This window comes from Eleutherodactylus coqui, chromosome 4 (genome assembly GCF_035609145.1).
Source record: "Eleutherodactylus coqui strain aEleCoq1 chromosome 4, aEleCoq1.hap1, whole genome shotgun sequence".
NCBI classification, from domain to species: domain Eukaryota; kingdom Metazoa; phylum Chordata; class Amphibia; order Anura; family Eleutherodactylidae; genus Eleutherodactylus; species Eleutherodactylus coqui.
In genome coordinates, this window is record NC_089840.1 from 172,201,987 (window position 1) to 172,216,474 (window position 14,488).

The following is a 14,488-nucleotide window of genomic DNA, read 5'->3' on the forward strand; positions in this document are numbered from 1 at the left end:
TGGCTTCCAACACTCACCTCAGCTGAAACATGGAGCTTGTCAGGCCCCCAGAGAGGCTCAGGACCCTCATGTGTCTGGGAGAAGCGTAAGAGGTTTGACTTCTTGGTCTCGAAGGAAGGCTCCGGAGGGATGCTGCAATGACATCTCCCCCCTACTGCGCCCAGTGACCCCCACAGAGGGATACAGAGAGTTTTGCATCATGCAATCACCCCACTATCAATCCGGGAGGACATGTGCCCTCCGCTATATACTGTGTAACACCTAGATCCTGGAAACTCTTCTTCTATCTGGGTCAGGAGATTGTGGACATCTGTATATGCACATAAATTTTTTACTTTTAAAAAGGTGCCATGTGTCCCAAGATTTTGCTGAGATCAGACTGTATTACAAATATGCACTTTCATGTATTTATATACAAGCGTTATGAAGTGCCAGAGATCCTTAGAAAGATTAGATGGACGAATAATATTCATTTTATCATTTAGGTTTTGGTGTTTTTCAAAAGTGTAAAGATTGCCCTGGCAGCAAAAGGGTTAAATGTGAGCGGGCCCTACATGTAGTCATTGGCTCCTAGATCTATGAATTGTCATGACTAGGTCAGTATAGACAGGATATACAGTAAGTGATGTGGCCGGGGTCAGGGGGGGGGGGGGGGGGTCTTCTCCAACGGTCACATTCAGAGAGATCTGAATAAGTAACGGGATAAGTTAGAAGACGTCTTTACCTTTCCTGAACACTGCAGGTGTTCACCTGGAACAGACAGAGATGTGACAAACATGGTAACACATCGCAGAAGAAAGACCGTTCCCATCAAGCTACAGAGGCGACGCAAGAGGATAGATCTGGAAGGAGAGGAAGACAAGTTATTAGTAAGAATAAAGTGCAGTTCTGAGGTACAAGAATGCGTCAGTACTCCAACACTGCCGTCAGGGTCCTATGTCATGTACGCCGATTAATCCTTTTTCATCCCCAATGCTCTGTGCAGAAATGGGAATTTGCTCTTAGTTAATTAGGTTTCCACGAGTTCTCCGTGACGACATCTACAGTGCAAGGAACAGTCAGTGTGTAACAGCATCCCTCCCCGCTGAGACCCCCCATTGATCTCCAGAACAGGGGTCCCATGTCCCACTCTGCCTGACACTGTGCGGTCACTCCAACCCCTCCCCGCCTGCAGTGGCAGCAGAACGAATCGAGTGTTGGCCACATACGAACAGTCAGCACTCCATTCATTTCAATGGGACTGACAAAGATATCTAAGCGCTAGGCTATCTCTGGCAGTCACACTGAAAATGAACAGAGGCAGTGCGACTGTGGGACCAGCGCTCCCTCCAGTCTCCTGTTCACTGAGACAAGTGCAAGAAGCCTACAGTGAACTGGAAGGCAAAACGGAAAGGTTTCATTTTTAGAAATCCACCAAAATAATACTGATCTCTGCTGTGAAGAATCCGGTTCTGTGGCTTGTCCCCTTCAGAGTCTGCATTCCGCACTTTCCTTCCAGCTTCCAAATCAAATGACCAGCACTCTGACAACCCTCTGTGTCCCGCAATTAATTGGGAAACTAATCACAGTGCAACTTTCTGCTCTTTACTGCACCGTGATTGGTTACTATGGGATTGGTTACAATTGTCAGTAATCTGCCCACTCAACGGCAAGACACAGCGTTGTCAAAATGCTGGTCATGTGACTGGGTGGCTGGAAGAAAATAGCAGAATGGAAAGCCTGGAGAGGACAAGCTACAGAACTGCAATCTTCGTAGAACCCTTCACACCAAGTCACTGACGAAATTGTACTGTACCACTGAAATCTCTGGAACAGCAAAGAATAAATATTAACTCCGTACACGCTGCTCCAATCTAGGAAGTGCTACAGCCCATTTAATTGGACAATCAACACTTCAGCCATATTGAGATAGTGGTACGCTAGGGCACAACTCACTTCAGACAGCGCAAGGACATCTCGTTCGTGAAAATGGGCATGAACAGGGCATGCAGCAATTTCTTTCACATGGACGGACCATGGCTGGGTTATGCTACCTTATACTGTCTGTGGACCACATGCACATCGCACAGCCCAAGTATATGGCTGTCTGAATGGCAGTTTACATATAATGAGACAAAGTCAAATTAAAAGTTAGCTCCTTCTATTACCGGTGTTTGTGGAGAAGTAATACAAGCAGCCAGATATAACAAAGAACCACTCCACACATCTCAGTCATTGCGAAGGCCCAAGGTATTCGAGGGACACTGCACAGAAAGAGAGAGGAAACATTAACTACATTAATGCAACAAGTGGCGCTCCATGTGACCAATTACTTGGAATTGCCTGTAATTGAAAAGACTTTTAGATATGAAATTACACAGGATAATATAGTAACATAATAATATGCAAGGACAAAAAAAAGCCATGTTCCTTGGGTTCAGCCTGTTACCCTTCAATGTTGATCCAGAAGAGGGCAAAGAAAAAACTCAATGAGGCAGAAGACCACTGCCTTCATTTTAGGAAAAAAAAATCCTTTCCAACTTCAATCTGGCAATCAGAATAATGCTTGGATCACTGACCCTTCTAAAGTAATCAGTGATATAACATGTATTATTACACGTCCAGACCCTTCTTGAACTCTTATCAAGTCCCCATCACCACGTCCTCAGGATAGAATTCCAGTCTCACTGCTCTTGCTTTAAGGAACCCCCTTTTATGCCAACCTTTTATGCAGTACAGAATTAAAACACTTTGATAAATTCCAGGTACACAACATCCAGTGACTTTTCCCGGTCCAGTCTAGAACTTACCTCCTCATAGAAGCTGATCAGGTTAGTGTGACAGGAGCGATCTCTGATGTGGAGTTCTACATGTTTCCATGTTTACTTTTTGACCCTTTTTTGAAAATTGGCACCAAATTGGCTATGTGCCAATCCAGTGTAACAGACCCCGTCACTATAAAGTCCTTAAATAAAAGAACCAATAGTCTATCACATTATTTACTTGCCTTAGAACCTGGGGGTGTGTACTATTGGGACCTGGCAAATTGACTTATCTATTTTAAGTCTTTTTAAAGACAGCTCTGCACTTCTTCCCGGGCTAGAGTGGTGACATTTAATCCCTTCAGTGGCAGGTTTATTATTACCATGTCGTACCTCACAGGGCAGGTTTTTTAAATGAGTCAACAATGCAATTAAAACCCCAGAAAATTTAAGATGACAGCTCAGTGCTCTGCACATTTCAGTACTAGAGCTGTCCACAAAAATCTTCCGGGGTTTAATTGCATGGTCAGTGCAGCAAGCCCCGGAGATTTTTCGGGCGTGCCACTAAAGGGGTTAATGGAGAGTTTACTTTATCACTCTGCATTTCATTTTCCTCTAGGGATAAACTGGAGGAAAAAAAACAACAACTATTTAATAGATTTGCTTTCTCATCATCTCCTTTTACAATTCTTTCCTCATTACTTTTTAAACAACCATGAATTAAAAGAATTACAGACTGATGCAGATGGAGCAAGGAGCCTACCTGCATAGGGCCTACATACAGGATATGGCAGCTGCAGAGAGTGGACATTAAATAGTTCTGTGCCACTTATATTCCTGTACAATATATATGACTCATAAGTACAATAGATTTGTTTTTCCACTCAACTGTAATTCAGGTTTTTTGCAATGTGTACATGTAAAAGAGCTCTAACATCCTACACATTGGTAAGATAGAACAGGATTGTCGTTATCACACCTTATGAATTCAGGCCTTAAGGAGGTTTTACATAAATATATTAATGGTGCACTTATGAATCCATAATACAGGGTGCAGCCATTCAGCTGCATCAGCAAATGACAGACATCTCAGGGTCACGGATCCATGTCAATTTATAATACACATGCAGCTTGGCACCATGTGCACCCAGTCTAAAGCCATGATCACACGTTCAGGATCCGTCATAGACAAATCCAATGTGCATTTTTCAAAGAATCCGCAGTAGAAATCAGCAGGTCAGCCTTACAGCATAGGATGCCCATTCTAATTTTACAATGGGCGAACTACGTAGCAGATCCGATCAATGCATTGAGCAGTGGCTGCCAGCGGTCACGACGGGACAGTGGGTCACCTACTGTACTTTCAGCCCACTAGCTTAACTCATAGCACTAACAGCATGTGACAGATTCCCTTTAACTTCTAGTGTGTGCATTATGGGCCACATGGGTTACAAGGAGCTCATACATTAGTTATTTAGGTATAAAAAAAACAAATAATTTTACTCTCTTTTGCATTCAGTATGAGATTAAAATAAATGAAAAAAAAAAAAGTTTTGCACTTTTCTAATATACTTCCGGCCTTGTCTCCTCCATTTTTGAAGTCAACCTGTCACCAGATACATGCTGCCCAAACCACGGACGGCGGGAACCCAGGATAGATGCGCCCATTTAGCCCATGTACATTTTATTCTGAAGCGTTGTGTTTTAGAAAAAAATACCCTTAGAAATTTGACTCAGAACACAGAGTCAGAGAGGCGGCCTCAGCGGGTAACTGCCCCACTCTCCCCGCCAGCAGCATCCATCGCCACAGCCGCTGTCGCCGCCAGCAGCATCCATCGCCACAGCCGCCGCCAGCAGCATCCTTCGCCACAGCCGCTGTCGCCGCCAGCAGCATCCATCGCCACACCCGCTCTCCCCACGAGCAGCATCCATCGCGACTGCCGCTGCTTGTGTACAGGTAAGTTGCTGTCAGTCTTTCTGAAACGAAGCATCACTCTAGAATAAAATGCACATGGTCTGAATGGGAGTATCTGTCCCGGGTTCACGCCATCCGTGGTTTGGGCAGCATGAACCATGTGACAGGTTGCCTTTAAGTTGTATTTACCGTCAGTGAAGGAGAACATGCTTACTTTAACAGACCACTGCAGCCTGTCGCACTCTCCAATGTATCCAGTCTAGGTAATTGACTCCATTTTCTGTATGTACAAAAGTTGACACATTTTGCTGAAGACAAAAGTTAAATTCCAGAACTTTGTTTTGACCATTTAAAATGGATATTCCGGAGACGGGGTGACATTTTCCCTGATGTTTCTATTTGTTGTCATTATTCCAATCATCAGACTGATCTCCAGTCCCATTTTTGCTGACCTACGTCAACGCTGCACTCCAGCCAGCTTCAAATTTCCACATTGCTAATGGCCACCAAGGATTACACAAACTACGTTTCCCACAATGCCCCACTGACAGTTACTGATGAGTGCACATTTACAACTGTACAAACTGTATTCTCATTACAGTATCTGAATGCCCTGAGCATGCCTGATGGGTAAAACAGCGAAGCGTACAAGCCATAACCAGTGGATGCCACTGGAGAACTAAGCGGGTGGCGCAGGGAAAGGAATATCTCTGCAGCTTTGTATAACATTACATTGCAAAATTACATGCTGCTATTGCCACATGAATCATATAACTGTCACTTTGAAATCGCTGGAATACCCCCTTAACATTTAGTCATGAGACCGAAATCTCAGAAGTCACTCCAGGTTCACTTTCTGTTGTAGTGCAGGTAGGGCTGGGCAATTAAATAATTTGTTCTTTCATTACACCTCGATTCAGTATTTTACCTGAATTAAAGTGGATTTTCGCCTTGCCCCCAGGGCTATACAGGCGGAGGTAAAGAGAAATGGTACAGCAGAAATAGGAATGAAAAAGGACAGGAGGCACAAAATGGGAAATGACAAAATCTATAAGTAAACCATTGTTGAACACATTAATTGTCATAGAAAAGAGTTTGACAGATGTTAAAAATTTATAACAGAAGAAAAAGTTTCACAAATGTTGAAAAAAGAAGAATGTTTAAGAACAAACTTTATATAAATAAAAACGGTATCGTGAACTGATAAATAAACATGAAAAAGACTGCATGCTGGTCATGGAACATGAGTGATACATAAAATGAACATATTAAACCTGGCAGGATGGGAATAAACAATATAATAGGACCAGTGATACAAATAAATGTATAAAAAGCAGTGCATAAGAACAAACAATCAAGAAATATATAGGCAAGTATATACATAATTGCAGAGCTGATTATACACACGAGCAGGCGCATCCAGAGGGGTCATGTCTGATGCCCGAAGGACCCACAGACTGATAAAACAGGTAAATGGATGACCAATTAGGATCATTATAGAATCCTTGAACAAACAGAATTGACAATATATTTTAGACCTAACGGAGTCGTTACCTCTGTGAAGTCAGCACCCCATCTTTCAAAAAAGTTAATTTTTTGGATTTAAAGTTCTGGATGCACCCCAAAGAGTTCTAGAGTTCCCAATTAATTTTAAAAATAGTTCTAGCGAATTAAGCAAAAAAAAAAAATCAACAAATGTATCTCTGCGGTGCTAACTTCCAAAAAGAATATTACTAAATCAGCGGGGAAGATTGTAAATATTGGTTCTAGAGCTTCGAGCATTAAGAGTTTTCTTCAGAACTCTTGAGGTGCTACCCAGAACTCTTATAAAATCGCAGAATTTCCCCCAAAATTATTTACACATAACTGAAATTTTTGGATCAAGCATATAAAAATCAGCGAGAACATTGTAAATATTGGTTCTAGAGCTTCGAGCATTAAGAGCTTTTTTCATAACTCTTGAGGTGCTACCCAGAACTCGCGGGATTTCCCCAAAAATTATTTACACATAATTACACTTTATAATAAAATTAGTTATTATTAGAGATGAGCGAACGTACTCGGTAAAGCACTACTCGTCCGAGTAATGTGCTTTATCCGAGTACCTCCCCGCTCGTCCTGAAAGATTCGGGGAGCGCCGCTGCTGACAGGTGAGTTGCGGCGGGGAGCAGGGGAGAGCGGGCGGGAGAGAAGGAGAGAGAGATCTCCCCTCCGTTCCTCCCGTCTCCGCGGCGCTCCCCGAATCTTTCAGGACGAGCGGGGAGGTACTCGGATAAAGCACATTACTCGGACGAGTAGTGCTTTACCGAGTACGTTCGCTCATCTCTAGTTATTATATGTAAATAATTTTGGGGGAAATTCTGCAATTTTATAAGAGTTCTGGGTAGCACCTCAAGAGTTCTGAAGAAAACTCTTAATGCTCGAAGCTCTAGAACCAATATTTACAATCTTCTCGCTGATTTAGTAATATCATTTTTGGAAGTTAGCACCGCAGAGATACATTTGTTGATTTTTTTGCTTAATTCGCTAGAACTGTTTTTAAAATTAATTGGGAACTCTAAAACTCTTTGGGGTGCATCCAGAACTAATGAAAAAATTAACTTTTTTGAAAGATGGGTTGCTGACTTCACAGAGGTCTGTTAGTGCCCATTAGGGATCTTTAAATGAGGCGAGTGCGGATGCTGGTGACTGCGGAGGACTGACAGTGGAATTATTAAAAGAGGGCTGTCACCCGACTTTGGGCAAACAATAGAATACACAGATGACCACTGATATGTAGAGTAGGATACATTTTCCAGTTTGACTCTCCTCGTCCGGCTGTTTCCCTGCACATCAGAGATGAGCCTTCTCCCCGGCCAGTAAGTACTTTGCTCGTCTCCACACACTAGAGCAGTCATGCATTCAAGTGTTTCTGCGCATGCACTGAGTGAGCGGGCGCATGCCTGGTGACTCTGTCCCAGCTGGACTGACTGCAGCGTCAGTATGTATATTAGGTAATTTAAGGATTCAATAATCTCGCTTTAAAAATCGGTCTATGGGTCCTTTCTGGTACTAAACCACAGCCTCTGATGGGAGTCACCCCCTCTCTGGAAGTTGTATAGCACCTACTAATGCGTATAATTCAGCTCTGCATTTACATATATACTCGCCTATATAATTTTTGAATGTTTTTAGTTACTTATTTTTATACATCCATCTGTAGGTGCATCACTGGTCCTATTATATTATTTTAGTACTATCCCATCAGGTTTAATATTTGTCCTATTCATTTATATGCATTTGGGCTCCTCCCCACGGACGGATTTCCGCCGCGAAATCCGCTGCGTTGCCCGCAGCTATTAGGTTCTATTGAACCTAATAGCTCAGTGCTCACGGTGCAGAATTCCATCGCGGAATTCCGCACCGTGAAATCACCCGACCTCACCCGCGGCATGCTCTATTTGCTGTGGGTGTACGCGCGGACGGCTTCCATTGCAGTCAATGGAAGCAGTTCGTCACGCTATCCTCCGCTGTAGCACAGCGGAAGATAGCGTGAAACCGCTTCCCCGCCTGCGGCCGACGCGTCATGTGACGCGATGGGCATGTCATGTGATGTGGCCGGCGTGTCACATGACACTGCAGCGCGTCACGCCGAAGCGTCATGCTGGAGCGAGGACGCCGGATCCGCAGGTAAGTTTGGGGGTCTCTGGGGGGCGCCATGACGGGCTCTGCTGCAGAATTCCGTGGCGGAGCCCATCATGGCTGTGTGCAGCCGGCCTTACCCATGTTTCATGAACTGCATGCCATCTTTTTCATTTCCATTTGCGATATTGTTTTTATTTCTATATACACTCATTGTTGAAAAACAGCTCCTCCCCTAGACGTTGTCAGAATCAATTGAAACTTTTTCTGTGCTATTGTAACGTTGACAAAAGGGATTACAGTATTAGAGCAAGAAGGATAATTTACTGTGGAAAGTGGACCCCTTGAAGGGAGGCTCTGAGAGCCTCTTATTGGCCATGGGGGTGGGAGGGGGGGGTGGACCACTTTTAGGGCCTGAGGTGACAAGACCGTTTATCTAACCACATCACAACTCTCATTATTTGCATATCTGCCCGAGATGGAACTGCGTGCCGAGTTTCGCAGCAAAACACTAACTTCTTCTAGGGGGCCGTATTGTTTTTGATAGAGTGTAGGTTTATCCTAAACTTTCATTTTTTCACCGTTTGCGAAACTTTTTTGTTCTATTATTCATTTTTAACATATGTGAGACTATGACTATTAATTTGTGTTTACCAATGGTTGACTCACTGATCGTCATTTTGCCCTTTCCCTTTTTTTTAATCTCTTTTCCTTTTTTATTCCTATTGCTGTTGTTTATGCACCATTTCTGTTACCCTCCAGCCTGTACCCTACTTTGACTGATGAAGACAGCTTGCGCCTTGTAACACATTTCATTACTGGCAAGTTATAAATAAAAATCATCTAAATATACTAATTTGCGTCAATTTTCAGTGTGTACTCGGTGTGCTGTCCGTTCCTTAAAAAAAAGTGCAAGAATTCGGCTTGAGTTTTTTTTTTTTTGTTGCAAAAGTCAAAAATAAATGCCACACAGGAAAAAAAATAAAATAAAAAAATAAGACACATGGACCGAACACCGACAAAATATGGAGGCCACTGACGACTGAAAAAAACATCCATTTTTCTTGCAGACATAACATGTACCTTTTAACGCAAGTGTGCATTCGGCCCAACTTGTATTTTATTCATTTAACCCTTCATTCTGTGCTTCGAGGTCCAGCGGGCGGTGCCATCAGTAACTGACAGCCTTTTCAATGTGGACAGCCATACAAACTTAGCTATCAATCACCAACAGCTCCGCTCAATGGACCTCTAAGCCCCAAACGAACAGAGTTACCAAAATACAAGTTATAATGAAACATTCCCAAATAAAGCACAGGTTAAACTGCTCAGCTCCTCCTGCTCTATAATCTGCTGCTTGCAACTCAGGCACCATATTCAAACTGACCAGATGATGAAACAATGGCGTCTCTTGTGACCTTGCAATGCTTTCACATACAAAACATTTGCCTTGAAGTATTTACGCACCTGTCTAAGAAGATGTCTGGCAGAGGTGGGTAGGTCTGCATGTCAGGAACTCTCTCATGGACGATAACCATGACAAAGGAAGTAAAGCCAAAAACTATAAACACATAAACACAGCTGATAGCGGTCTTCCAGTACTCAGGGTCCAGTCTCTTTTGAGGGTGTTTGTGTTTTCCGTTAGAGTACTGATGGGGTTCTATGCTAGACTCTGTTCCATGGGCGTCCAAGTCTTTTGTAAGATCTCCATTACATAACCAGTCAGGAGCTGGTGATGAAGTAACACTGAGGGCAGCTGGCTCGATGCTTAATCCCAACTCTTCCAAGACACTAACATGCTGTTTCTGGAGTTTGCGGATAGAAAGCATAAGGCGTTTGATATCTCCTAGCACTTTAATCTCCAGTGGTGGAGAGCGCAAGTCATATTCCGTTAATGCTAATAGTGCTGTTCCATCTAAACGATGTTTGTTACACAAAATATCTACATAGTCACAGAAGCCTTCTTCTCTTAACCACTTGGCCACATGTTTCGTAGTCCAACGTCGAATGCATAATTGACTGGTGCTGGCCATTGTTTTAGTGGAGACCTGTGTTGAAAGACATAAGTTATTCAGCTTGGATTGTATACAGTAAATGTCTATTTACTCCAATTTCAACTGGATTTTAAATGTAATATTTTTAAACTCAAAGAGGTCCTCATCATCTCTTATGAGACAAACATCTTAAAAATGCCAAACATGTATTGACCACTACTTTGCTGCAAGTACACATATCATCTACAAATGGAGAATCAAAAATAAAGATTATACATTTCAACTATATCATATTCTATTCATTCTAAATAACGTTTTGCTTTGTATATGGGGTTCTTACCTTGAGGAGGAGAACCCTTCTTTTCCTTTTTAGCATTTTGGGTTTTCTGTTTTTTGTTCGGCCTAGCTTAGATGTATGAGGTTTTTTCTGCAGGACAAGTTGCAGTTTTTGTAGGTGCCATGTTTTGGTACTTAAACATTAGCATTTAATTAATATTTTTCATTTAGGCAAAAAAGTGTTAAAAAACTGAGTTTTAAAAGTAGAATTCAAATGATACTATTATACAAAATGACAAAAGAAAAGCATCTCATTCATCCCTCTTTGGGGAACAACCCTTACAACTAATTTATAAACCGCGGTTACTATTACTCGGGATTTGAGTCTATGATTATATGGACTATCGGGGATAGCTCTACAGCAGTAGGTGGTGGATCTGATATTTGAATGTAGACAGGATTTCAAAATATATTGATATAGTGGGATCATGGCATTAGATAGAATTGATCCATAAGGATGGAATTCGTGGTTCAGCTATTGGACGTCTGACAGCTTGGTTGTTATACAAAGATAAGTGTAATAAATCTTAAAGGGGTTGTCCAGCGAAACAAAGTGGGGTTATACACTTCTGTATGGCCATATTAATGCACTTTGTAATGTACATTGTGCATTAATTATGAGCCATACAGAAGTTATTCACTTACCTGTTCCGTTGCTGGCGTCCCCGTCTCCATGGTGCCGTCTAATCTTCAGCGTCTAATCGCCCGATTAGACGCGCTTGCGCAGTCCGGTCTTCTCCCTTCTGAATGGGGCCGCTCGTGCCAGAGAGCGGCTCCTCGTAGCTCCGCCCCGTCACGTGTGCCGATTCCAGCCAATCAGGAGGCTGGAATCGGCAATGGACCGCACAGAAGACCTGCGGTCCACCAAGGGTGAAGATCCCGGCGGCCATCTTCACAAGGTAAGTAAGAAGTCACCGGAGCGCGGGGATTCGGGTAAGTACTACCGTTTTTTTTTTATCCCTGCATCGGGTTTGCCTCGCGCTGAACGGGGGGGCTATTGAAAAAAAAAAACCTGTTTCGGCGCGGGACAACCCCTTTAATTCCCTTTCTACATAGGGCTAGGGATATCTTGTCTATGTTTATTAGATCTCTATATAGGGGAGGAACAGGGATGTAGGCTTATTTTGGGTAAGGAATTTCTTATGGGCTTGTTATGTAGCTTGGTCCTCATGTTAGTGTGTTTTACAGTACCCCTCCTCCACAGTTACTTTCGATGATTGTTAACGTGTTTGAGAAAAGATGTCCATGCTTTCTTTTTGGACGGATTGATCTGGTTATAACTAGAGATGATCGAGCGTACTCGCTAAGGCAAACTACTCAAGCGAGTACCTGCCCGCTCGTCCCAAAAGATTCGGGTACCGGCGGGGATCTCTCTCTCACACTCTCCCCCCTGCTCACTCCCGCAACTCACCGCTCTTTCCCACCGGCACCCGAATCTTTAGAGACGAGCGGGCAGGTACTTGCATCAGGCACTACTCGCTCGAGTAGTTTGCCTTAGTGAGTACACTCGCTCATCTCTAGTTATAACTTATTTTATATCAGCTCAGAGTTCTTTAATCAATTTCAACTGAATTCAATTGAAGAAGAGGTGAAATCTGCTCTTCAACTAAATCAGTGACCAAATGGTGCAGATTTGTTGTAGATTTTTTATGATGCAAATTCCCCACAAGTAAACACTCTTAGAGCGGGTCGGTGGCCGTGTAATTACTCCACTCCTGATGGCACAGTAGCAGCTGCCACGCGATCAGCATAACAAGTATATTTATGATGGAGCGAATGCCTAATGCTTATCAAAAGCGTAATTGATATACATCATGAAGTGGCTAAAAACATCGGAATGTAAGGAATATACCACCTCAATTTTTTTCACTAAGACAAGATGCTGACAACAGAATTTTTACTAATGTTTTATTTTCAGATTGTAGATTTTTTTTCAGATTTCTATCTGCACTTTTAACAGCATTCAGATATGTTATACAGCACCCACATGGACGTAGGAAATTGCAGACTGAAGAGGACTCATTGACTTCAACGGTAGAGAGCATACAGGGTATGCACTATGATCAGAGCTTATGTCACCATCCAAGGAGGGGAGAATGTGAGTTGTGACCAGGACCTAGTCACAACGGTAGATCCAGTGTTATCTGAAGTCAGAGTTCTAGAAGAGGTGCTAGCACTCATTGTAATACCACTAGAGATGAGCGAGCACCAAAATGCTCGGGTGCTCGTTACTTGAGACGAACTTTTCGCGATGCTCGAGGGTTCGTTTCGAGTAACGAACCCCATTGAAGTCAATTCGCCCGAGCATTTTTGTATATCGCCGATGCTCGCTAAGGTTTTCGTTTGTGAAAATCTGGGCAATTCAAGAAAGTGATGGGAACGACACAGCAACGGATAGGGCAGGCGAGGGGCTACATGTTGGGCTGCATCTCAAGTTCCCAGGTCCCACTATTAAGCCACAATAGCGGCAAGAGTGGGCCCCCCCCCGCCAACAATTTTTACTTCTGAAAAGCCCTCATTAGCAATGCATACCTTAGCTAAGCACCACATTACCTCCAACAAAGCACAATCACTGCCTGCATGACACTCCACTGCCACTTCTCCTGGGTTACATGCTGACCAAAGCCCCCCCCCCCCACGACCCAGTGTCCACAGCGCACACCAAACTGTCCCTGCCCAGCCTTCAGCTGCCCTCATGCCACGCCACCCTCATGTCTATTTATAAGTGCGTCTGCCAGAGGAACCGCAGGCACACACTGCAGAGGGTTGGCACGGCTAGGCAGCGACCCTCTTTAAAAGGGGCGGGGCGATAGTCCACAATGCTGTACATAAGCAATGAGAAATCCAATCCTGTGCCACCTCCATCTGGAGCTGCACACGTGGGCATAGCAATGGGGAACCTTTGTGCCACACACTATTCATTCTGTCAAGGTGTCTGCATGCCCCAGTCAGACCGCGTTTTTTTATAAATAGTTACAGGCAGGTACAACTCCGCAATGGGAATTCCGTGTGCACCCACAGCATGGGTGGCTCCCTGGAACCCACCGGCTGTACATAAATGTATCCCATTGCAGTGCCCTGGACAGCAGAGCTAACGTCAGATTAAATGCAGGTGGGCTTCGGCCCACACTGCATGCCCCAGTCAGACTGGGGTTCTTTAGAAGTGGACACATGCAGTTACAACTCCCTGTGGACCCACAGCATGGGTGGGTGCCAGGAAGCCACCGGCGGTACATAAATATATCCCATTGCATTGCCCATCACAGCTGAGGTAATAATGTCATGTTTAATGCAGGTGGGCTTCGGCCCACACTGCATGCCCCAGTCAGACTGGGGTTCTTTAGAAGTGGACACACGCAGTTACAACTCCCTGTGGACCCACAGCATGGGTGGGTGCCAGGAAGCCACCGGTGGTACATAAATATATCCCATTGCAGTGCCCAACACAGCTGATGTAATGTCAGCTGTAATGCAGGTGGGCTAAAAATTAATTGGATTACACTGTAGGCGAGGGCCCCCAAAAATTGGTGTACCAACAGTACTAATGTACCTCAGAAAAATTGCCCATGCCCAACCAAGAGGGCAGGTGAAACCCATTAATCGCTTTGGTTAATGTGGCTTAATTGGTAACTAGGCCTGGAGGCAGCCCAGTAAAAATAAAAATTGCTTTAATGAGCATTGAAACGTATAAAAATTATTTAGAAAAATTATATGACTGAGCCTTGTGGGCCTAAGAAAAATTGCCCGTTCGGTGTGATTATGTGAGGTTTCAGGAGGAGGAGCAGGAGGAGGAATATTGTACACAGATTGATGAAGCAAAAAGGTCCCCGTTTTGGATGGTGATAGAGAACGATGCTTCCATCCGCGGGTGCAGCCTACGT

At 43.7% G+C, this 14,488-nt stretch overlaps 1 protein-coding gene across 1 annotated transcript in view; it reads right to left on the reverse strand.

The window, feature by feature from the left end:
* The window catches only part of SAMD8 (sterile alpha motif domain containing 8), a 50,316-nt gene that overhangs the window by 10,545 nt on the left and 25,283 nt on the right, over positions 1-14,488 (reverse strand). The window contains exons 2-4 of the mRNA XM_066600379.1: positions 9,745-10,325; positions 2,148-2,243; positions 725-842 (exon numbers count right to left, since the gene is read on the reverse strand). Of these exons, the coding sequence (XP_066456476.1) occupies positions 725-842; positions 2,148-2,243; positions 9,745-10,310 (780 nt within the window). The 5' untranslated portion in view covers positions 10,311-10,325. The remainder of the gene's footprint in view (positions 1-724; positions 843-2,147; positions 2,244-9,744; positions 10,326-14,488) is intronic.